We start from the raw sequence: 25188 nt of genomic DNA on the forward strand, positions 1-25188 counted from the left end.
ACAGTGTAGTGAAGTGAAAAGAGCCCAATATTCATCTCTTAATCATAAACTGTTGAGTTGAGTCAGGTCTTTTTGTCTCCATTCCACCATGATTTAATTCAATTATCAGTTTGAGAGAATGAGAGAGATGAAGGATCAAACAACTTGAGCACAAACTAACATGTAGTAGATGAAGCTCTTTATAAATTTTCAGTCCTTCCTGGTGTTTTTTTTCCAGATAACTTTAATTGTCATTCTGTTATCATAATTATCCCATCCCTTTTTTCCTCCTTTGTCTTTTTTAATTAGAAATGTGAGGAAAAAATAAAATCAAAATTTAATATAAAATATAAAACTTCAATTTGTTATATTCAATATAAGAAATTTGACCACTGCTTCCGCAGATGTACTACAATGACAGTACAGGGAGTCACAACGCTTGGCTCATAGGCTCACATACTGCTCTGTTAATTAAATCAGATATTGAAAGGAAAAAAAAAAACTGATGAGGTGTTAGTTTGGGGGTAAATGTGCTTTGCCAGTTGGCAAAAGATTGGCCTCTTTATTGTGTGTGCATTGCTCATTTATCAGGTCTTTCTTCTGATACTTCATTCAGTGCTGTGCCTTCCCAATTACTAGGAGGGTCTGTAAAATCCTGTACTGTTCTCTGGGCAACACAACCTGTTAGTGCCAGACTCTGGGGCTCTGGACGGCTCACGCACCTGTTGCTCATGCCTTTTCTGCTCAGCACTGTCCAGGTGTTTCCCCCAGGAGTCAGGAGGAGGCAGAGTTCAAGATTTGCTGAGAGGGGCCATGCTTTAATGAGAATCTTAAGTCTGTGAGAATGCTCTTCAGCTAGTAGGAGATGTTCTCTGCTTGGTTCAAGTGTGTCTGGCTGATGTAGAAAGCTCAAGCGTGCAGTCCTGCTGCAGTAGCTTCTACCACTATGAAAGTCAGTGGCTTATGAACCTTCTCCAGCTCATATGTCTTATTCGGAGGAGGCAGCGTTGTTGCATCCATGTGGGAATTGCAGGGTAACAGCCATAACCCTGTACTGTTCTCTGGCTCCAGTTTGCACCCTTCAGCCATGACTTCAGTCATTCATCCTATTTTAGTGGGTGTGGGATTGTTCTTCGAGAGGAGAAGAGAGAAGAAGAGAGAGGAGAGAAGAATGGAAAGTAAGGAGGGAGATACAGTGGGGTCCAAAAGTCTGAGACCACTAGTGAAAAATGCTTCTATTTTGCATTCTTTTCTTATATAATACAACAGTTTTCATTAAAAATTATATTATTGACAACAACTTCAGTGAAAAGTAAAATCTATGAAATATTTACATGAAATTCAGAGTTTTCACTACGTCCCCTTTTTGCTTTAATGACAGTGTGCACTTGAGCTGACATGGACGCCACAAGTTTGTGCAAAACCTTATGATCCATTTTATATTGAATCTATCAGAGTGTTGTCTGAACACATGCTTCAATAGAAGAGATTAAGCATGAGGAAAATCTGACCTTTTGTACAAAGCAGTTAACATGATCAATATCACAAATTTGCTTACATTTAATTAGAGACCTAGAAATAGTGCAGAACCTTGAATACTAAATATTCAAGATATTGAACATTTACTTTCTTTGTTTTAAATATTTTGAAATTCTTAAACCTTCTGTCTATCTATCAATTAAAAAAAAAAAAAATCCCAGAATTTCAGTGTGGTCTCAGACCTCTGGACCCCACTGTATGTAGCAAGAAAACAAGAAGGTCACAATAATGATGAAAAGGAATGGCGAAAACCTTCCTACTCTTTTATACTCTTACCATTATTTATACTGTATATAGTATATATAAATATTTGGTTATTATACCAATAAAATATTTATTTATTATAGTGGCATTAACTCACCAGAATGTTTTAAGGCATGAAGAAATGGTCTGAAGTTTTTTGTTAAATTGATTAATTTGGTTATTATTTGAGTTTTGTTCTGTTGATAGATTGTCTGTGAGTAGATTAAACTATTCTGTTGTGGTGAGTTCAGGTCCAGGTTTCCAGTGTAACAAAGTGGTATTCTTGGCAATAACTAGATCTACTGGGAAAGATTTTTTTATCTTGAACTACGAGGTTGTTGAATTCTGTCCTGTCACAAAGAATACAAATGCGTAGAGGGTATAATGGAATGGAATTAAAAATTTGTGTTAGTTTTGAAGTTATTTCTTTCCTGAAGTGTAGAACTGGTGGGCATGACCATAGTGCATGAATATATTTTTGGATCAATTTTTGGATAGAAAGTAATGTGTTGTTTTGAAACAGGTGGTCCTTTCATTGGAGTTTTGTTGCATATAAAGTCTGGGTTGTTCCAAATGAGTATGTATATACAACATGGTGTACAGTATATGACATGGTGTACAGTGTTTAACATGATGTACAGTATATAATATGGTGTACAATATATGACATGATGTACAGTGTATGACGTGGTGTACAGTGTTTAACATGATGTACAGTATATAATATGGTGTACAGTATATGACATGGTGTACAGTGTTTAACATGATGTACAGTATATAATATGGTGTACAATATATGACATGATGTACAGTGTATGACGTGGTGTACAGTGTTTAACATGATGTACAGTGTATGACATGGTGTACAGTGTTTAACATGATGTACAGTATATAATATGGTGTACAGTATATGACATGATGTACAGTGTATGACGTGGTGTACAGTGTTTAACATGATGTACAGTATATAATATAGTGTACAGTACATGACATGATGTACAGTGTATGATATGGTGTACAGTATGACATGATGTCTACAGATAGATAGATAGATAGATAGATAGATAGATAGATAGATAGATAGATAGATAGATAGCTTTATTAATCCCAGTAGGAAATTCACACTGTATTTATATGATACCAAAAATGGCTTTTAAATAAAGCAGAGAACAGTTTTATAAGGAATTCTGATAAGAAATACAAATCCATTCAAATGGACAGCAGTATGCATAAAACAACAATGCTTACCAGGAACAGTGAACTTAACATGAACACAACAAACCAAAACCAACACAGCATTTATTATTATTATGGTTTATTTATTTTTGTAGGAATAAGGATGACTAAAATTACTTTTGTAATATTATTACATTTTCAATTACTTTTTTTTTTTGGCTTATCTATCTATCTATCTACCTATCTATCTTTACTACTTTGATTGTGAATGCTGTATATACATACTACCTTTTGAATGTGAATGTACTCAGTTACCGTCGCGGATTCCACATGGCTCCCTGGTTCCTAGACATGTGCACTACATAGGGTATGATATAATGGCTTCTGCACCCTATATAGTGCACTACTTAGCTGATAGTGCGCCATTTTGGATTCGGCTACAGTTAAGCGCCGTTGCCTTGGTGATGACAACGGCTTCTTTACTCAGGTTGGAGCAGCGTGTGCTAGCTAAGTTAGCTACGTTAGGTGCTTCGTAGGCAGGTTGTCTAGCACCGAACAAACCGAGGACCTATTTAATGTGTTTAGTATCGTTTTCAGTTTGTGAGCTATGAGTTTAAGGATAAATGAAGGATAAGTGTAGAATGTCATTCGAGCCACAGAATGACGGCAGTAACACACCGGAAGTGTCGCACAGCGCGTCAGGATGTTTGAATGGAGAAACCGCTCGCGCTGTTACTCGGTCAAGTAAGCTGTAATGTGTAAGCCTGTGTTGCTTATGGAGTTAATTTGCCTCGGTTATTTATTTAAAGCTTTGCCATGAAGCCAGCAATAATATTTGGATAATAACAAACTTAGCTAGATAAATGTCTAACTATAAATCAGTTACAATTAGACTTTAATTGTAAAACCTGAGTCTTCACTTTAGGTTGTTGTGAAGAGAGAATGGAAGCGAAGCACATCATCAATCTGGCAATGCTCAGGTATTAAATACTATTAATACTGGTGAGGAATAATGTAACTGTAAGTTATTTCACCCTTACAAAACCATTTGTTGAATGTAAATATTATCACATGATGTAACAGACTGTAGAGTCACCCATGGTAGTTTTAATGAAGCTCTTTGAGCTTCATTAAAATGAAGCTCTTTGAATATTTTTAATGAAGCTCTTTGAGTTCAGTTTTAAGCAAAGTCAACAACAGCATGATCAACATCCTGCACATTACAGTGAGGAGCTGGAGAGAAGAACCAAAGAGACCCAGAAGCTTCAGGAAGAGGTTGAACAAGCCACGAGACTCACTTTGGAAAGAATGGGTCTTAGCAACACAGAAGTGTCAGGAAATCATATTTCTACAGGTGAGAATATTACCCCGGCTAGCATGTCTTTAACTTGTCCAATTTAACTTGTTACCTAGACCTACAGCTGCAGTAATTGCATGTGAACTCCTTGTAGATCACGAATCAGAGGGATCTCCAGAATTTGGAGTTAACAGCCAACAATCTTACATCCATTCCATAAACTATGATGTGGATGTGAATGGAGCAAGTTGTCTGAATTTCCAAGGCAGGAATGTTCTCCAAAGTGCGCTAGAGGACTATTCACAGCAAGTCTCAGACCTCCAAAAGCATCTGAGAGAGGTCAGTAGCCAGAGCGTTTAGTCTTCTGCATGTGCAGAGAAAAAAAGTTTACAGTTTTTTTTTTTGTTTTTTTTTGTAAATCACAGCATGAACAGTCTATGGTAAATCAGTGTAGTGTGAAAGTAGTGTGCAAAGATGCTGAAAGCAGACTGGCTCTTTTCATATTATTTATGACATGCAAACGTGTATGTGTCATCCAATGGTGATGCCTTTTCAGACGTATGAGCTGCACGAACTGCAGAAGTTTAATTTCCGTCAGTCCATCATCAAATTAGAGAACAAACTGCAAGAAAGTCAAACTGAGAGAGACGTCTTGGTAAACTTAAGGTAGGAGACTGAAGACTAAAATGTGTAATTTAAAAAGTTCAAAACTATAACACTTCTCTATGTTATATACTGTATGCCATAATATCTTTTCACAGACTAAAGGAATCTCAGAAACATGCCAAACTAATGGAGCAGCTACAGGCAGCTCAGCTGGAGCTGCACTTGCTAAAGCAGACAGAAGGCCAGAAACTGATGGAAGCTGAGGACAGAGTGAAGACTTTAAGCAGGAGAGAAGAGATGATGGCACAAATGCTGCAGGACATCTTCACCAGGCTTTCAGATTATGAGACGCGCAGTGGAAAAAGCTGCCGTCTTTGCTATGACAGAGCCTTCAGCCCTAGCCAGCTTCTTCTAGGAGATGCAGTGGAGAAAACACTACAAGACCTGGAGAATGACAACCGTGGCCTCCAGGAGAAACTGCAAATGGTATGTCATTTAATAGTAGGTGCCTTTTTTATTTGCTGGGTTTCCTCTGGGTTCTCGGGCTTCCTCACACCTTCCAAAACATGCTTGTAGGTGAATTCACTACTCCAAATTGCCCCTAGCTGTACGTCAGAGTCTTACGATTCACTCTAGATTCACCATGACCCAGACCAGGATAAAGTGCTTCTTGAAAATGAATGATAAAGGAACAGTCAGTGATTTTGTTGAGTTATCTGAAGCTAGCTGGTCTGAATCTAAAAATTCAAAGGAGGCTCCTCTTTGCAGTGTTGTCTCCAAATCCAGGCCACCAAAACACATTTAAAGGATACCTGAATGCTAGAGCAAAAGAGGGAGCTTTCTAAATTGACAAGGAACATGGCTGACAAGCAGGTAGACATGTCTCCTTGTCCTGATTAGTTTATTGTTATTGGTCCACATCATTGGTTTTGATCCCAAATCCAACAGCAGCATCAAAGCATATATTTTACTGAAAACTAATGGAATGTGAGGAGACAAAATACAAAATGTGTGCCACCATTAGTTAGTGTTCAACCAACTTAATTGATGCCAACTTAATTAGGTGAACCACTTAGCCAAGTAACTGTTGATAAGTTATCATGATTAATTGTTTGTTGGTTTTTATAAGGTGGAGAGACAACTGAAAGACCTGAAGGAACAGGGTCAAGGCAAAACAGAGTCTCTTCTACAAGAGTATAAGGAAAGGTATGTTCATTTTGCCTCCATGTGACTAGGGTTTAAATGAAACTCTTAATTTTTTTATTATTTAACCATTAACACAGTGACACATTATGTATTTAGATTCAATTTTTAACTGTACTGTTGTGGAAGATTGTCTGCCTAAGTGCAATATGCTGATATGAGAACGTGTGCTATTGCTTTTTTTAAAGAATGGAGCAACTCATTACCAGTCATGAGCAGAAGGTGGCGATGTTGACTGAGAAACTGAATAGCTCTCAGACTAATGCAGATGGCCTGCAACACCAGCTGGAAGTATTACAGTAAGAGTCATGCTAATATATCACACTCTCTACTGGGCCTAAAGCTTTAAGAATTTAGTTGTGTCTAAAGTGTCAATGCATTCAATAACATTTTAAATGGTTAGCTCAAAAAAGCAGGAATGGATCTTTATGTATTCCAGAGGAATCAGGTCAAAACAACTAAAACCACTTTTAAACGCTATGCAGAACCTCTTCACCCAGACTCGTTCTATAAATAACTAGTTTGTATTTTCAACTGATCTCTGTTTTGTGTTCATGCAAGACAACAGCTCCAAAGCCAAACCTCACTGCACCAATCAGAGAAGAGTGATATGGAGCGTGCTCTCTCCACATTACGCTCAGACCTGCTGGAGAAACAGAAGAGCTACACAGCTAAGGTAATGCATGAACAATTTTTAAAAATCATTACGCAACAAGATTTCAGAAGCTGGGTGTATTTTCTTCTGTAGCAAAATATATGATAAACACATGACGTTTTTCTTAGCATCCTCCATATGCTCTGTGAAACAAACAAGCATGTGGAGGCTAAAAAAATGTGGTGCTGTCTTGGAAAGGGAGTGAACCTGTGGCTCCTCGATTAGGTCAGTGTTCTGGAGGAGGCGCTGGCTCAAGCAAAATCGCAGGCAGAGCAGGTCCAGAGGGAGAGAGACCTCTCGCTCCAGCAAGCTGAGGAACTGGACACCCAGCTGTGCCGACTTACAGTAATACATGTTTAACCCTAAAGCACATTTCACTTCAGAAGAACAGACATACATTTTACAGACTGTTTCATGGAAACTCAAGCTTTCTCAGAAACACATTTCATCAGTTTGACAAATTTTAGATATAATGGCAATTCTTCTTATAGACAAACCACAAGTTGTGTAAGGCCCCCAAACAGAGATTTTTATAAACACAGATAAACTATAGATGATCTTTCTTGATCACATTTTTTTGCCCAGTATTTTGGGGAAATTATTCCAATTCCTGAGTACCCTCTGCTCTTCACTTAATCTGCATGCAGCAACTGATAAAGTAGTTTCTATATAAATGAAAAGAGTTCAGTCACAGCACAGTGCAGGACACTGTAGTGAAATTCAGAGCGAAATACAGAAATTGGTATGGTGTGGTACAGTTGTTTACATGACAAAAATTGTACCACACCATCCCAGACAGAGCTCCGTCAGACTGCAGAGGAGCTGTGCCTAGAGCGGCAGCAGAGGCACAAGCTGGAGCAGCGCAGCCTTGAAGTCGAGCAGCTTGAGAATCTCGTCCGATCTCTTAGAGAGCAGTACCAGAGACATCTGGACATGCCGGTCAGTAGGAAAATTGCTGTGTATGTACATTACCTTAGTCTGAACATTTGAAGCCTTGTGGCCTGATTTAGGGTGAGGCAAATGCTTGCACCATTTGACAGTACTTTTTTATTTAAGTTATCAGATACAGAGCAGCAAGAGGCACAAGAAGAGCTAGAGCAGCTTCGTAGTGAGATACAGCAGCTCGAGCAGGCCAACAAAATCACCATGTGTTTGCATGTGAGAAAACAGGCTTTCCTAGTATTTGTTATAATCTTATTTGATCAATTTGAAGTAAATCTTACTTTCAGCTATTGTTTTTGGCTTTCTCTGCTGTTGGTATTCCAAATCTTATAAAGTAGAAATGATCATAATCGCTTTAAGAGCTTACCACCTGGAACCACTTAAGTCAGAACTGAATTAGGAATTACACTAGTACAATGAGGCATGTGGCCAAACAACACACTCTTTCCAAGCACAGTGTCGAATGATTTGTATGAAATGACATGTGAATCCACATGCTGTGTGGAATGATTTTTACAACACAGGAGAAGAGCAGTGGGGAGGTCAGGAGGCTACAGTCTCTGCTGGACAAACAGGATGCAGAACTTCCACTGAAGCAGCAAGAAGTGCAACAGGGCCGGGCTCAGCTGGAAGAGGCACACACACAGGTGCAGGCACTACAGACTGAGGTGGAGCTGTTGAGGCTCAGGCTGGAAGATGGAAAAAAGAGTGGCGAGTTGCTCATGAGGCCTCTGGTGGCCCTGCAGCAGGAGAGGAAGAGCCTGACCGAGCAGCTCGAGCAGCTCCGGCTGGACAACCAGCAGTTGAGGGTAAACCTATAGAGAATGTTAAAAAATAATCCATGATTTTAAGTTTTTTATTTAATTTTGGAATTACATTAAATACATATCTACTTATTATTTAAGACTAGTGCTGGTTGATATGAAAGAAATATACAGTACCTTAATATTCTTGTGTAGCAAAGGGAAAATGCACACCATTTTTCAACTTTTTTTTTTTTTCATATGAAATAGACTTTTCTCATTTTTATAGTTACTCTCATTTTTAGAGAGCATTTATTTTTCATTCATTCACTTATTGTTCATTTTCATTCCTCTTCACTAAGCACCTTATTCTGGTCAGGGTCACTTTACCCTGGTCAGCCCATCCCAGAACACTGGGTACAAAGTCCATCGCTGGGCATCATGCGCACACAATTTCACACCTAGAGGCAATTTAGAGTAGGCAGTCCACCTACCAGCAAGGTTTTGGGAGGTCGGAGGAACCCAAAGAACCAGGAGGAGACCCTTGCGGACACAGGGAGAACATGAAAAACAATGCAGTAACCAGAACCCAGGATCAGATTGGGAATGTTAAAGTTCAATGATATCACATCAGCTAGCCCCACTTACTTCTTTGCCAATAGCAGCTGTGCCCCTGTCTCTGTTAATCACCATCTCACTGACCTGTGGCCATTGGGCCATATTTAGAGTTGAGTTATGTGTGTGTAGTAAGAAGTTAATACCAAAATTGCACACATCTGTACTCAGGCGTCAGACAAAACTACTTATGCCCTATTTGGACAGTTACACAAGAATTGCACAAATCTGTTGTGACACGGTCAGTGTGTATAATGAACCATATTCATGACATTCATATTATTTCCTTAGTTTCAAAACTGATTATTGTTTTATGTTCAAAAACTGTAATTTACTGTGGGTGAGAGATTTAGTGTTTCTACACCCATAATAATTATAATTTCAACTATACCTTCCAAAAATGATAGGATTGGGTTATTATCCCAATATTGCCATGCAATGGATCTTCATTCCAGGCTTTTCAGAGCCATTAGGTTTGTCTCACAGGCAGCAGGAGGCTCTAAAAAATTAAAAGCTGCACCTTTACACACCACTTTACACATGTTTAACGTTGTTTGGTATGCCACTGTTCTTGTGGTAGAGTTTGGTTGTATATTCTGTTTTAATTTTGTTATCTTTATGTTGGCCCAAGAGGTAGGTAAGGTGTTTTGGAAGGAAGTTGGGCAGTCATTTCTAGGATCTGAACACACAACATTCCACTTATGGTCACTAACCTAGAATTGTAACTGCTGAGATGAAGAATACAAACCTTTGGTCTATTCATATGTGATAACTTGTCTGTGTGAACAGGCTGCCCTGCTGGAAGCAGAACTGAGGCTGAGTGCTGTGGAGCAGGAGAAGACCCTGCAGCGGGCAGCCCTGTCAGAGAGAACGAGCAGCCTCCACCAGCTAACTCTGGAGAAACAGCAGATGACTGCTGAGCTGGAGAGCCAGCGCAAGAAGCTAGATCAACTCAAACGTAAAGAGAAATACCCATCTGAGTGTTCTAGATGTACTACTTAGAAATGTACATTTAGAGATTTAAACTGAATTTGTTGTTCAAATTGCTGATCATAGGGAATATGTGTTGTGGAACCTAGTCATGTATGAACCTAGTTTATTCTGACTTATCGATTTCGAATGGTGTTTCTATTTCACTTCATCGCCAGGGGCAGTGTGAAACGTCTGGATACCCCGTGTGCACATGTGAATGCATGCTGAGACCTTGCAACAGAGTCACATAGTGGCGTATGGAATGGTTGTTGTTGTTTTTGTTGTTGTTGTTCTTTCAGCTGCTCCCGTTAGGGGTCGCCACAGCAGATCACCTTCCATTGTACGCACATTGATTTGGCACAGGTTTCACGCTGAATACCCTTCCTGATGCAACCCTCCTCGTTTATCTGGGCTTGGGACTGGCACTGAGAGTACACTAGTCTGTGCACCCCCCAGTGGCTGGGGTTAGCGCCCTGATCCTGAGATCAAGAGTCCCGTACTCTACCAACTGAGGTAGCCGGGCAGGCATATTTTCAATAAATACTGTTGTCACACGGCCATCTTTTCCTTCATTGTGCCTGTGTGCATGTCTAATTACAGGTACACTATATGGACCTATTCGCTTATCAGTTTCTGACCATGGCTGGAACTACAGGTGACCTTTCCTCCAAAGCTGGGGATAGCCTCCTGTCATCTCTTCTCTGCTGGCTTGGTTTCTCCCCTGAATATTCTCCACATATCACGCACTGTGTAATGTTAAGCCTGCAAAATTAGCTGGATTTCCACTAATCCACATCTCTGGGGTTGGAGTTTTCTCTCCTCACAACCTACCCCTTTTTTCTCGTAGGCTCCTATTGGCCCCCACAAAGAATCAGGCCATACATGACGCATTCACTCTCATCAGCCATGTTACAGTGCTGGGTCTCACAGTGAGCTCAAAAATTTGCTCCCTAACACTGTGTACAGCAGGCTACACAGTTAATCAGCATAAGGCTAGATTCACTAAGAATGCTAGTCAACTCATCACCCCAGTGTGTTGTGGATATTACTATGCTTGCTAGTCAGATCCAGTAAGGTTACCATGTGTGGTATTGGTATCTGTGGAGGAAGCTAGGACTAATGATGGCAGTAGTGATTCCCCTAGGCTTGGTGTCTATGGGCATTTCAGAAGTGGCTTATCTGTCTATGGCTGGACATCTCATTGACAGAAATGTGTCCCTCTCTCAGGTAAAGGGGCATGTTTAGATGCAGGGCATTCCTAACAGCAGGAGTCCTGGAGGAAGGTGCGACGGTGCTCTCTCCTTGCACAGAATGTTCTCAGGTGGGCCCATTCACAGCTAGCCTGTGAGAGTAACTCCTCTAGAATGGTGTGACAGACATATTGTTGAGATCATACATATGTCCAGAGGAGTGATGTCTGCATCCAGAAGTGGTAGCCCAGATCTAGGATAGGTTTGGTGCAGCGCACTTCTTTGCAAGTCCCAAGTCAACACGTTGTTGTTTGTGCTTCTTTCTAGCAGACCTGGACAGCCGTCTGGGACAGGATGCCCTGATGCTCTAGCCCACAACTGGCATTAGCATATAGATTTCAGCATCTAGGCCACAGAGTCTTGCTTGTGGCTTTTGATGGCTGGCGTGACCTTGGTTCACACTACTGTTTTCACTAGTCATCAGTAGTTGCATTTGTAACTGTGGTTCTCTCAAGGAACCGCCAGAGTTCCTTGTCATTCAGGAACCAGCTCTGGCTTGGCAAGAAGGTTTCAGGGAAAGATGGATGTATGCAGGGCCATAGGCATTTTGGGCCACCTGAAATGTTAATGGTGTAGACCCCTCCACTCGTAAACCATTTTTGGAGGAGGTTATTGGTTGGAAAATTAAGCTTATTATGCATAGAACAATTTGGTCATAGTAAGGGGCCTATGGAATGTAGACTGGAATTTTGTGGGCCCCCCCACAAAACCACCATTCACCACATTAGTGATGACCCTGGATGTATGGCAGCGGTATCTATGGCAAATATGCAGTATACGCAACATTTTTGACATGGTCTCGACATGCATGCACATGCCTACAAACAGTTACCAAATTTACATATGTAACTAGCAGTTTGTGTAGTAATGGCTGGCATTTTGTTGGTTCTCTCTATTAGAAGAACAGGAGGCCTTAAGAGAAGAACACAGCAAGAAAACCGAGGAGCTGCAATGGCAGAACAGCAAGCTAAAAGCCCAGCGTAATAACATCCGAAATGACTTGGAGCAGGTTAAGAGCACCCTCAAAGCACTGGAGGGTGCTGATGAACATGGTACACACACACACACACACACACACACCAAATACTGTATATAAGGTACACCATATATAATGCAACATTACAGTGGTAAAAAGTGAAGCAAAATGTCTTTCAACCCTTCCCACACCATATCAGTAAATTGAACAGTGCCAAATTATTACTCTAATTTTCAAGTTCCAATAATTTTTATAGCAATTATGTCCTAAGAGCTGTCTTCATATTAACCGCTCTCCCAATATTTAGATATTGGATATTTATCAGGGTATGGCTGATGAGGTGATTGACGGGTATAGGTTGAATCAACTAGACCGAGTCGTGAATTATGGACACAGAGGCACTTCACATTACCTGATAGCTTTAAGCACAGACCACAGCACAGTGAGGTTGTCCATTAACAATATGCAGAATCAGTTATCCTCAAAGTCTGTGAACAGATATGTTGTTCAAAATGGAACACTCTGGAGTAAAATGGCACAAGCTATTACATTAATGTGATCTTATGGGGGTGCCTTTACCTCTGTCTCCTGCCATTACTTTTATTATCATTGATTCAATTTACAATTGAATTTACAATTTTAATTTTACTTTTGGCTTGTTTAAATTGTGTACTTCCAGTTATCATTGTAGTAAAATATCTGCCATCAATTTTAATTTCAATTTGAGATTGCTGTAACTTAATTTAGATTTTATTATGGTGCTCACTTTATCTAATGAAAAAAAAAAAAAACAAAAACAGTATACAGCATGCTCCTGCACAGTAAGTTTAAGAGTAAGTCAGTTAACTGTAACTAAATGTAACTGAATTCAGTCACTGTCTGCAGTCCCAGTATGAAAAGGGAGTGGGAACCAGCTATGCAGACTCTCTCTGAAATTTCCAATTACTGATTAAACACAAACAAAATGGCCATTTTCAATTAGGCCAGCTTTTGTCTTTACAATGAGGGAAACACAATGGGGAAACAGTGGAGCCAAGTTGGCACTCGCTGACCCCATAGGATCACTTTCTAATTGTAGAACTATCAAAGCCCTGGGAAAAGAATGTATAGGAAGTGTTAATGTATACACGTGCAAATATAGCTCTCCATCTCCAGCGAGAGCAGCCCATGCTTGAAGGGAGAGGATGTTTTTATAATCTGCCGTCTTTTTTGTGAGAAGGTAATTTACAGTGTTCATTCAGTGAGGTGAGATCTGGGTCAGGTTAAAATAATAGGTGGAAGACTCTGACCCTGTGGTTTCATTCGGCTTCTTTAAGGAATATGGTCATGTGTGTAGCCTTCCCTTCATTATCCCTCAGTTCTGGAGAATAGCAGGAAGGCTACATACTGGGATGCTAGTTTTGGAGTATCTTGGTGCACTAGCTTCCTCCCATTATTCTTCCATGTGTTTTTCCGTCATGTGACAATGTAATCCGACTCTGCTGTTCAGCCATTTGTTCATTTGCTCTACGTCATCATGGTATGATTGTTACAACGAGAACTTGTGTAGTGTTAAATGCTTTGGAAAGCATTGTGTTTGTATTGGGTAGGTCCTGACCACTAGAGTCTAGTTTCTATAAGGCTATTTGTTATATTGCTTTTGTGTTATTGCATGGTACATAGGCGCTTGTGAAGAGAATGGGAACAATGTGGTCCCATATGACGCAAGCTTCAGTCTTTTGAGAAGCTAGACAAAGCATCCTTTGAATCGCTGGCAGGAACGTAACATTGTAGCTGCTAACTCACTTTCTTCAGGTCATGTGAAACAGCTATTCTGAACGTTGGTTCCAGTTTAAATCACAGATTTTCCTGGTGTATTTGGACCATACACCAAAATTAACAGAATAATACATATCTCAGTGTCTTCAGTGACAGGTATAATACCTTTAGTAACTCCCTGATAATGCGTCTAAGCTCATATAAGGTCTTTATATTTTCGATAATAAGTTGTTGGGGCTATATGTGGTCTTTCAGGTCTAAAGGTTGCCTTGGGCATACAGAAGCAGATCACTGCCAAGCGAGAACAGGTTGACTTACTCCAGAGCCGTGTACAAATGCTGGAGGAGACCACAGAAAAACTCACTCAGGTACAGCACTTTACCAGCAGCTGCAATGACAAACTCACCGCGGGCATTTTCCTACTGCACAGTTAGAAATAAGAACTGGCTCAAACAGGAGCTAGTATAACATTGGGTTCTACTGCTAGTTCACTTTCCACCAACATGAGAGATGACTGTAATAGTCACAGTGATGACAGAAATAGCATCTCCATTATCATTACAACACACAATAATGCATTTGTATAGTGCAACATGAAAGAAGTGTTTGGATTAACATTGTCCCATTCTCTGCTCAGCCCTTTGGTTAAGCATCTTACATTAGCTGTAGCAAAATTAAATTGGCAAAAAGGCCAATCATTGAAGGGATAAATAGCGCAATATTGCTTTTAATGCATAAACACTGCCCCAACAAATCAGTCTATTCTGTTTTTTTTCCTATTCTGTGTGGTCTTCAGTAGAAAAAAACACTTGGTTCCTTAACTTTTTTTTTTTTCTGGAAAAGTGAGTAGATGACCTCTGCAGTATGCATGCCATGTTTGGATTAATCTATATCATGCTTGGATATAATGTTTTTAATAAGTGAGATTAACCCAGATGCTGTGGGTGGGTTGTTGGGTTCTCAGGAGAAGAACTACCAGGTGATGAAGAGCAAACATCAAGCACAGGAGCTGCTTTTTGAGAGGGACAGAAGGAACAGGCTTGAAACTGAGTTGGAGGCTTACCATACTAAGGAGAATCTGCTGAAGAGCGAAATTGAGCGGCTCGACACAGCTTTGCACAAGGTTCTCTTAAATCTCACAGAGTGCTTTAAATTGAATGCAGGAATATTGCAATACACGTAAAGCATACCACAATAGAACTATTGGAGATTCAGCAAATAAAAAAAAAAAAAAAGAGTGACTCCAAAGAGTGCCTTTTGATCATTGTGAATTAATTGCTTTACATGTAATATACGTTTTAGGATGCATTATTTAATAATTTAATTAGAATATAGATACATAATTAAAAATGATGTGTGAAAAATTATACTATACATGTATTTATTCAGACCCATTTTCATATATCAACAGGCGGTTTGGTCAAAAACATTTTTTGGACACACCTCTTTGATAAACTTGCATTAGGAAATTTCACCTTTGAATACCTAATATGAGAATTCATTCTGACAGCCTTACTGAAAACTGCAGTATAGGGTTTATATCCCATGACTATTATGCTTCATCTCTTCCAGATGTCTGACAGTTTTGCAGAATGCCAAGAGTACATTCAGAAACAGCAGCAAGAGATCATGAGGCTGAAACTCCAGCATACTCTAGAGCTGAAGGTATGCTTTGTACTGAGAATTCCATTCAGCTGTGCTAACAGTGATTGCTATCATTACTATCACAGTGTTCAACAATACAATACTGCTTTGTATATCTTGTCTAGGAGGGCCAGAACTTACGATCCACAAGTGCCAGAACTTGTGAGCAGGGACAAGACTTACAAGCTACAAACAATATCCACAGATCGCCCATCACCAGCCCTACACTTCCAGCACAAGTGCCCTTTCAAGCTCACTCTCCCAGCCAGGTGGAGGTATAAATCCTTACAATTGCAAATACTGAACTTAACAACCATTAGAATAATTTGGAGTGTGTTTTCTCTTCTCTGTCTCTTTCTCTGCGTCCAGTTAAACATAGGCCAGAGGTGTAGCCCTGTTCTGGAGCTGCGGAGCCTGGTTAAAGAGCTACGCAGTGTGATCGATATGGAGCAGAGCGTTGACACCATGTACACCAGCTCCAGGAGATTTGAAGAAACACCCAGGAGCAGAAAGTAAGAGTTCTGTCTCATATCATTCATTATGGAACTTTTCTATAACTGTAATAAGAGAAGCTAGGAGACAGAAATCTATTACTGCAAAGAAGGGTGCATGTGTCTTATTAAATAACCTGTGTGACAAAACATATAGAAGGAATACGCCAGTGTTTTTTTCCCCCCAACAATTTCTAGCCACATCACCTGTAGTGTAGGTATAATTCCACATACTGAGAAAGTTTCTGTATAATGAGAAGGTCATGGGAAACCTGTTTAAAAACTCACTTTTAAGTCCAAGGGCAACAAATTAATAAGTTACATGCCTGTATTTTTCCACTGTTACTGTCACAATCAACAATATAACACAACAATAAATATTTGAAGTTGAGACAAAAATGAAGCAATACTCTTTTGCAGAAGAAAATGCACTACTTAAGAAACATCTCTGTTTGAAAAATATTGTGTTAAAATAAAACAGGACGACATCTCCATAATATCACTTGTTGCATGCTGTATATATTTTATATATCAGTCTTTGCTCATTTTTGTGACGGGCCAATAATAGTGGATTTGAATGTAATCACAATTCTTCCCTCTCTAAAAAGTAGTCCCATCTCTGAGAGAATGCATTTTATAGATGTCGAGCTTATTTGCGACTGAAGGATTCATAGAGAAATTATACAATAATACATGTTTTGAATATTCAGTTAAACTCAATTTATATAGTTCTTTTAACAATGGACATTATCACTAATCAGCTTTACAGAAATACAGATATAGATTTAGATCTCTAAAGAGCAATCCCGAATGACTTCCTTAACAACTGCCCTTGGGTTTTGTTTTCTCAGTACAGGGAAATGAGTCAATTCTTGTCTGTGGTAATCACCCAAATGAAATGATTAGGTTGAAAAACCCTGGGCTTTCCTTTAAAGCAAAATTTATTTGGTGCAATTCAATATTAACTAATTTCTTTAATTAAACTAGAATGTTACATTGCCAACAGTAGTTTATATTATATTTGATTTAAAAAGCACATGCTATTGCAATATCTTGATCAGTTGTGACTGAAATGCAGTATTTATGCAGAGGTGAAGTGACCATGAACACCGAAGGTGAAAGCAGGAAGACAAGGCCCAGTACCAGTTACAAGTGAGAGGATCTCTAACCTAAGATTGTGTATATTTGTCATCACTGCATTTTCCCCATGCATGAATGTGTGTTTCTGCAGTCATTGCTTGGAGCTTGCTAATGTGAGATACACTCCTGTGTCGGTCTCTTTTCTGTAACACATGATTGTATGGCAATACCTCCTACTTGACTGTAGTTTGAACTCCTTTCTTTCTTCATTCTATGTTGCACTATTAATGCACACTGCCATTAATGCATGGTTGCGCTGCCCTGTGTGTTGCCATAATGCAGTGAGCAAGATCCTCTCCGAGCCCCTAACCTCAATAAACAGGACGTGAACAGTGCTTTTTCAGCTAACAGTGAGTGTACTGCTGTAGTGATGAATGAAATTAATAAATGGACACTTCCATTTACAGAAACAAATGCCCCACCTCTTAATCTTTACTCATGACATTTCTACAAGGGCATATAGCTGATATAGTTAATTTTAGATTGCATTTTATAATATCTAAAATTCTGTGTTCTCTATGATTTTAGTTAATGTACTTTTTGTTGGTGATTATTTCTGTTTTCATAGATGAAGCTGGACTGAGAGCAGACCGGCCTTGCTACACCTCATTTTGTGTAGCAGCGCTGGGACGGAGGTCTCCAGTACACTCCCTCTTAACCTCTGACCTTCCTACCAATATCCCTAGTAGCCTCAGGACACAAAGCCCTGCCCTTGCTGTGCAAACATGTAAGTCTTAACTTTGTACCAAACCAAATTTCTACTCTTTTAGAGACGTAACTGTCTAACTCAACCCTGGATGTAACTGATTTGCAACATTATTTGAGTGACTAAAGTTTAATTTATATTTTAGTATTAAAAAATGGTATTTGAATTGTTTAAGATGCAATGTTCTACCATCACACCCATATGTGGTTCTTCCCCAAACTTCTGTCACAAATTTGGAAATACACAATTGTATAGAATGTCTTTATATACTGTAGCATTACAATTTCCTTTCCTTTCACTGGAACACTGTTCCTTTCCTTTCCCCTGTGCACAATGCCAGCCATGAAGACATGCCTTTCCAAGGTTGGTGTGGCCTGCACAAAGCCCTGACCTCAACCCCACTGATCATCTTGAACTGGAACACTGACTGACTGCGCCCTTCTCTCCCAATACCAGTGCCTGACCTCACTAATGCTCTTGTGGCTGAATGAGCACAAATCCCCGCAGTCATGCTAAAAAAAATCTATTTGAAAGCCTTCCCAGAAGAGTGGAGGTTATTATAACAGTAAAGGGGGACTAAATCTGGAATGAGATTCTCAAAAAACACATATGGGTGTGATGGCGAGGTGTCCACAATCTTTTAGGCAGTATAGTGTAAGCTGGGTGAAACACTCCTTCCTAAACTTGGCCAAATGACTGTTTATAGTTTTTGTTTATAGTATACTTTATTTATTTATTGACTTTTAATTCTGTAATTATGCATCAGTCATCTACATTATATATATATATATATATATATATATATATATATATATATATATATATATATAATTATGTCTTGCAAAAGTAATATTAAATGTAAGTAATATAGTAAGTTCACTATCTCCACCAGGCACTTTGCAATTAAAAATTGCTAGTCTGACAGCTTGCTTATATATTGACTTTATATAAGGATTAAGGATATGCTTATATATTTATTGGAACAGCTGTCATTAAGCAAGCTGAAATAACAGAGCAGACATGCATGAAACAGCAGAACAAGTTGAAGAGTCTTCAGAACAAAGCAGAGGACTGTCAAATAAAGAATAAAGGTAGGTGTATTGCTAAGTTTTGGCAATTTTATAGTGTTTTTCTTGTACCATGGAAAGTTTATATTCCCATGTTTGTATCTGACACTTTTGCAGAAATGTCCTCGAGGATAAAAAGCCAGGAAAAGATGAGCAGGAGGATCAAAGAGAGAAAAACATTCAAAAAAGATAAGCTTCTAGACCAGGCAGAAGACAGAAGAATTAATATCCAAAGCAAATAAATGCTTTTACATATAAAAATAGAATATGAACCTGATAAATGACTACATTATATCATCTGACAAAAAGTTATTTAGATTCATAATTTAAATAAAGGACATTTCCAGGATTTTTACAGTTAAAAATAGTAATGAGTGTTGTCTACAATTTCTTTATTAAATGAATAATGTTTCAGGTTAGAGTACTGCTTAGCTGCACCACACGGATGATAGTTGAGGTGTATTTAAAGCATGGCAGTTCCCGAGGGTGTCAGTGCTGAAGCTGTTGCATCTGGCGCTCTGGTCCTGTTCTCCTGCTCTTCCTCCGAAAACACAGAACTGAGAAACTGTGGAGGAAATATAAATAAATCTCAGATGTGTTCAGCTATGGTGTGTATAACAGTCTAGTTTTCAGCTTTCATGAGTCAGTATAGGATTCTTTGTCTTTACCCTGGGAACTCTCAATCCTTTATTGATGATGAACTGCTTGAAGGCCTGAGCTCCATGAATCTGCTTCAGTTCTTCATCCTGTTCAGCAGAGAAAAATGAACAGACCTCATGTGACTGGAGGATGGATTGGCCTACTGGTCTGCTTTCAGTAGCTCTAGCTGATTACGCTCACCTTCTCAGTGGGCTGCTGCTCAAGCTCAGAATCTTCAGTCACTGAAGGGTCTCTCAGTGGCTCATTTGCAGGCCGCTTCTTCCATGTTTTAGGGTTTAAATACCATGCGCCATATGTGTTTTTTTGACTAGGAGTATACACCTGGTGTTGAGCGAATAATTGGCCACATTGTAAGAATAAGGTTTGTGTATGTTGCATTAATATTTTTTTCATTTTGAAATGAAATTTGATAACAAGCAAACAACTTTTTTTTTGGGGGGGGGGGGGGGGGGGGGGGAAGGGGGGGGGGGGGGAAGGGGGTGTATACACTAAAAAAGAAGTTATTCGTTTTTTCATTAAATAATTTTTTTTTAATTTAAATATTGACTCTCTTTTTTATTGTCAAATATATTTGTGAACCCAAATATGAAAAATACCCACTGCAGTACTTTTCAGCGCGAGCAGAGTTTACCTGGAGGTACAAGCTGCCTTTTCTCTATTCTCCACTCTGGATAAGACTCTTTACTCTCATTCTCTTTCTATTTTTGAAAAGCATGTGCTGATCCATATGAGTAATACATTTGGTACTTACAGCAACCTTTAATCTACCCTCATATAATTTTTTTTAGTTCAAAACACAATGTACATGGACTGAATAAACATATGTGCAAGTTCAACAACAACAATGGAAAACTCTAGAAAGACAGTGCACACTACCAGTCACTGATCTCAAACAATCTAAGGACTTTACTCCAAATAATTTGGGCCTCCAAACTGGTGCAAGCATTCACCCTATCAGCAGTTCTCAACAGTATCATAGCCATATGTGGCTGGCAGCTCAAGATGGCATAACTGGTCCTGCTACCAAATAATGCTATTACCAAACAGTGCTAATAATGTTAGTTTATTTATACAGAGTAGGGAATTTAGCACTTTTCTCCAGGTGCTGCCTTTGGGGTTGAAAATATGCAGTGGCAGGCTTTGCTCCACCTTCCTAGATTAGTAGCTGTCATGCAGTAGATAGCTTGCAGATGGGAACTGGCAATGATTAATTGGGACCAAATTGTGTAAAAATAAAGGTAGCTGTAATACAGTGTCTTCTATGTTACTGTAACTGAGGTTACCTTGTTCAGCTCTGAGTCTTTGAGGTGCAGGTTGTGTGAACAGTCTTTACGCAGCTCCTCTGGGATTTCGTTGACTCCAACATCTTGGAATGTCAAGACAGGCTTCTTTTCACAGCCACTGGCAAACAGGTTCAGGATAGTGGACTCTGTGATGTCACTGGTCTCCTCACCCTAAAATAAATAACCTTATAGTCACTGATAAAAGGTTACACAAGGAGATTGCATGTGGGAAAAGTGTCAAAAGTGCTGTCAGTACGGGATGTCAATCATAATGTCAGTGAGGGCCCATTCTGTCTTGAATGCATGACTGTAATGCAGACTGACCAGTGAGGTGACCCAGTCACAGAAGAGCTTGGTGACTCTATTGATTTCTTCATCCAGGGAGGTGGAGTGCAATTTGGTCTTTTGGTCTTCTTTGGCAAAGATCTCCTTAACTTCCTTCAATTTATAGGGATTCCGAGAAGTAGAGTTTTTTACCCCATCCTGTCTGGGACTGTGGAGATGATTTGGGTTCATATTAGAGACTTTTTCTCATTTGGCACACTTTTATGCAAAGTGACTTCCAAGTGAGGCAGAAAAATAACAGCTGATAAAGCAAAAACAGCTGCAAGATAAATATAGCAGACAGTCAAACCAAAACAGCAAGTTTTAGTGCTCACGAATGCAAGCACAGAAACAAAGACAAACATAAAGTTAACCATGAGAGCTGGGCAGCGTGTGTTAGGAGATTAAGGTCCTATAACACATTTAATTACCTGTGGAACAACAACAAGGAGGAATCCTGATGTATGACATACAGCAGGTGCACGTTCAGTGCTGTCCAGTGCTTACATTGATGGGCGCCCAGACTTATGAACTTACATTCCATAAGCTTATCTTACCTTAGACAAAAAACAGATGAGCATGTCTGCAAGCCAAGCAGAGGTTTTTGGATAGACAGAACACTTACATTGGACTATTAGGTGATTCTATCGTCTGCTCTGGTAAAGTCTCTTGAATATGGCCTTCACATGGCACCACATTTTCTTTGCTACTCTCCTCTTGTTTGGCCAGTGGTGTCTCAATCGTGACGTGCATGGCTGGGTCCAGGATGGACAAGACGTCATCGAACAGCTAACATACAAGGTCAAAACAGATGACTTTAGTATTTCCCATTTGGCAAGCTAGGTACGTTCTAAGCGTTAATTGCTTTTGCTGTTTAAATAGTGAGGACCATTTAATTTTAAGTTGTCAAGGCGTATTATCATTTTAAATGTTCAGGATATGACATACTCTAAAAAGTTCAGTGTCGTGCTTTTAATTTACCATTTAAGACCACACGATCTGGTGCTGAAAATTAAATGAAAAAATTCTGAAATCTATGTTAAAAAAAAAAAAAAAAGACTCACATCCTTGTGTATATATATTAAAAAAAACAAAAGGAAACAAAAAAGATCAAATGCCTTATTTGTTCTTCTTACTTAGAAAGATAGTTTTGAGAAAGACTTTCCCATAAAATCTCTTACACTGTCAGTATTTATCACCTTGTTATACGCAGAAAGAGAGATTGACAACAAGGAAAGGCTGTGCGCTCATTTGTGAAATTTTTGGGATGTCACAGCCAGACACAAAAGGGATGAGAACCATACTTTGGTATGTCTGAGACACAAAGTACACCAGCAATTGTAAAACACAATTTTTTGGAATATCTTTGTTCTGACGACCCTGTGACTGCCCACCAAGAGTGTCAGAGATCTGTTTTGCCTAGTTTTAAGCAATTTTGATGGTGTCATATTATGTGCATCTTGATCGGTTTCATGTAGTCTACCTCAGGTGCCATCCCACTTCCTAAATGTGGATAGAGAGCGAGTGGGTGTGTGCTCAAGCTCTGCTCCACTGTGTCCACAAATCGGCGGCGTGTCTCGCGTAGGCAGTTCTGTTTGGAGAAGCACATCTGCTCTTTGGTAAAGCGTCTTCTTGGTGATTTCTCTGGCTTACGGGACAGGCCAAAAATGGCAGCTTCGGTTCCACGCTGGGGCTGTGTGAAAGTCCCCGCATGGGGTACGGGGTAGCCATCTCTAAAATCATCAAGTCCTGCTGTCAAAAAGCGCCATCTGCGTCCGTTCAGGGCCCCGGAGAGCTTCAGCTTCTGAACTGGGTCCTTCAGACACTTAGTGCGGAGTCTTTCTTTATACCTGCAAGAAGACCAAAGACAAACTATGGCTGAAATCTTCAGTTCATGATATCAAAATGTATATACAGCCAAAAAGTATGTGGACATCTGACCATCACACCCACATGTTCTTGTTGAACATCCCATTCCAAAGTCATGGGCATTAGTATGGAGTTCCCCTCTTTGCAACTATAACAGACACCATTCTTCTGGGAAGACTTTCCACTAGATTTTGAAGCATGGCTGTGGGGATTTGTGGCTAAATCCACAAGAGCATTAGTGAAGTCAGGTACTGATGTTGGGTGAGAAGTTCTGGGGTGCAGTTGGTGTTCCAGTTGATCCCAAAGGCGTTCAGTGGGGTTGAAGTCAGGGCTCGAAGCGGATCATTCGAGTTCTTCCACTCCATGTCTTCATGGAGCTCACTTTGTGCACAGGGGCATTGTCACGCTGGAACAGGTTTGGGCCTCTTAGTTCCAGTGAAGGGAAATTCTAATGCTACAGAATACAAAGACATCCTGCACAAGTGTGTGCTTCCAACTTTGTGGCAACAGTTTGGGGAAGAACCACGTGGTCAGGTGTCCACATACTTTTGGCTGTGTAGTGTATATTTAAATAAACCTACATACTGACTACTATGTGTTTCAGTATACCCTTTCACACTATCCAGTATATGTGTTGATAACCACCTAGGAATATCTTAGAAGGAACATGAAAACACAGATTACAAACAGTGCATAGATCCTTTTAATGCATAATGCTTTGTCTACAATCATCTTTCCCAACCTATCTGAAACCAAATACAGTAGATACTGAGTTTATAATGGAATAGGATTTGAAGATGCTCATGGATATCTATAAAATTCCATAATCCAGTTAATGCATAATTAACAAACCAAGTAAAGCAGTTTGTCTAAATTTACCTTGAATGTGTATCAGAGTCAACATTTCACTTAGCAGCTGTTCCCTTAACACTGAAGTTGAAAGCAAAGAAACTTAACCAGTAAAAATAAGATAAAATAAAATAGATATAGTTATATTCAATTCTACAGTTTGCAAGATGAAGAAAAATGTCATCTGAGAGAGAAAGAAATGCTTGGCATGTCTACACATTTAAATTGCACTGTAAATAGAAACTAGTTTGCTGTAAGATACATAGTTAGGAGAAAGTGTGGGTGGAGAACAATACCAGGGATGAACAGGAGTGCTGTCTCCAGGTCCAGTTTGACTTCTTCTGTCGGTCATTTTGTATTTTTTGTTGCCAGTCAGCTTTTACTGATCATCTATATGACCTGTGTCGTTGATATGACATATTCTACATAGACATAGCTAATATCTTTAAAACGAAAAAACACTCCAAAACATCGCTCAGTTTGGCTAACACTGCTACACTACTCGGACTAGCCGAATCAGCGCGTGCGGTTGCTATGGCAGCGGAGGCGCGCGAGGCCTGTAATACAATCACATGGTGAAGTGCGCACTAGTGTGGAGTCACTTGGGCACTAAACGGTGAAGAGACACGAATTGGGACGGAAGCCAAGGAATTTAAAGGAATCTTGCAGCATGTTGCTGTGGCAAGGATTTAAATCTGCAGCTTGTGGTGCTTAATATTTTGTCCCTCCCTTGGCCACCCCAACTGTGAAAGGCCTGGCATCCCATCAGGGTGTAATCCCACATCACACCTAGGGTTCCTGAGATCCTGACCCTGGATCCTGGGATCCTGACCCACCATGGCACTGAACACGGTTCATGGTGTTGTATTTAGTAAACCATCCTGTATATGTTCAGTGATTATGTTCAGTTCAATAATCATTACTTGCTGAGGTAATAGGATATACGCAGATCATCCCATGATGCAACAGTGTGAGGAATTTAAAGCAGCTTCTGTTTGCTCTTTAACCAATATTAATTTATAATTCATCATCATGATATGATACTCAACTTCCTCTAAGTGGAAAAGACCGTAAACTTTGGTTAGCTGGTATGACTGTCACAAAGAAATTATTAGTTCAGCGCTGGAAACCTCCTCATGATGTGTGATTGGGGTTGGGAGGGAGTACTAATTTGTTGGATAATCCTTTTCTCATGTCTTTT

General features: G+C 39.6%; 2 protein-coding genes across 10 annotated transcripts; one reads left to right on the forward strand and one right to left on the reverse strand.

Annotated features, from left to right (window-relative positions):
• Window positions 1-3385: 3385 nt before the first annotated feature.
• Window positions 3386-19279, forward strand: LOC113536868 (coiled-coil domain-containing protein 158). 8 transcript variants are annotated; one of them, XM_034298875.2, is made up of 25 exons: window positions 3386-3695; window positions 3863-3917; window positions 4164-4291; window positions 4389-4573; window positions 4791-4900; window positions 4996-5326; window positions 5970-6046; window positions 6232-6342; window positions 6605-6719; window positions 6924-7043; window positions 7494-7637; window positions 7755-7856; window positions 8165-8449; window positions 9788-9956; window positions 12120-12272; window positions 14210-14322; window positions 14919-15077; window positions 15527-15619; window positions 15724-15873; window positions 15968-16110; window positions 17179-17241; window positions 17512-17579; window positions 17798-17956; window positions 18922-19026; window positions 19120-19279. In XM_034298875.2, the coding sequence occupies exons 1-25, from the start codon at window positions 3692-3694 to the stop codon at window positions 19242-19244; spliced, it is 3267 nt and encodes a 1088-aa protein (XP_034154766.2). In that variant the 5' UTR covers window positions 3386-3691; the 3' UTR covers window positions 19245-19279. The 8 variants fall into 8 exon arrangements, with proteins under 8 accessions (XP_034154766.2, XP_034154763.2, XP_034154764.2 ...); XM_034298872.2 differs by having other exon boundaries at window positions 3386-3681; XM_034298873.2 differs by having other exon boundaries at window positions 3386-3681; window positions 15724-15867.
• Window positions 18890-24870, reverse strand: zgc:158260 (uncharacterized protein LOC571389 homolog). 2 transcript variants are annotated; one of them, XM_026930943.3, is made up of 8 exons: window positions 24284-24870; window positions 22753-23119; window positions 21895-22058; window positions 21270-21438; window positions 20946-21116; window positions 19843-19983; window positions 19671-19748; window positions 18890-19567 (listed from the first exon to the last, which is right to left on the reverse strand). In XM_026930943.3, exons 1-8 carry the CDS (start codon window positions 24337-24339, stop codon window positions 19466-19468), a joined length of 1248 nt encoding a protein of 415 aa, XP_026786744.3. In that variant the 5' UTR covers window positions 24340-24870; the 3' UTR covers window positions 18890-19465. The 2 variants fall into 2 exon arrangements, with proteins under 2 accessions (XP_026786744.3, XP_026786746.3); XM_026930945.3 differs by lacking the exon at window positions 19843-19983 and having other exon boundaries at window positions 24284-24869.
• Between the last annotated feature and the right edge of the window lie 318 nt (window positions 24871-25188).

This window comes from Pangasianodon hypophthalmus, chromosome 24 (assembly GCF_027358585.1).
Source record: "Pangasianodon hypophthalmus isolate fPanHyp1 chromosome 24, fPanHyp1.pri, whole genome shotgun sequence".
NCBI classification, from domain to species: Eukaryota; Metazoa; Chordata; class Actinopteri; order Siluriformes; family Pangasiidae; genus Pangasianodon; species Pangasianodon hypophthalmus.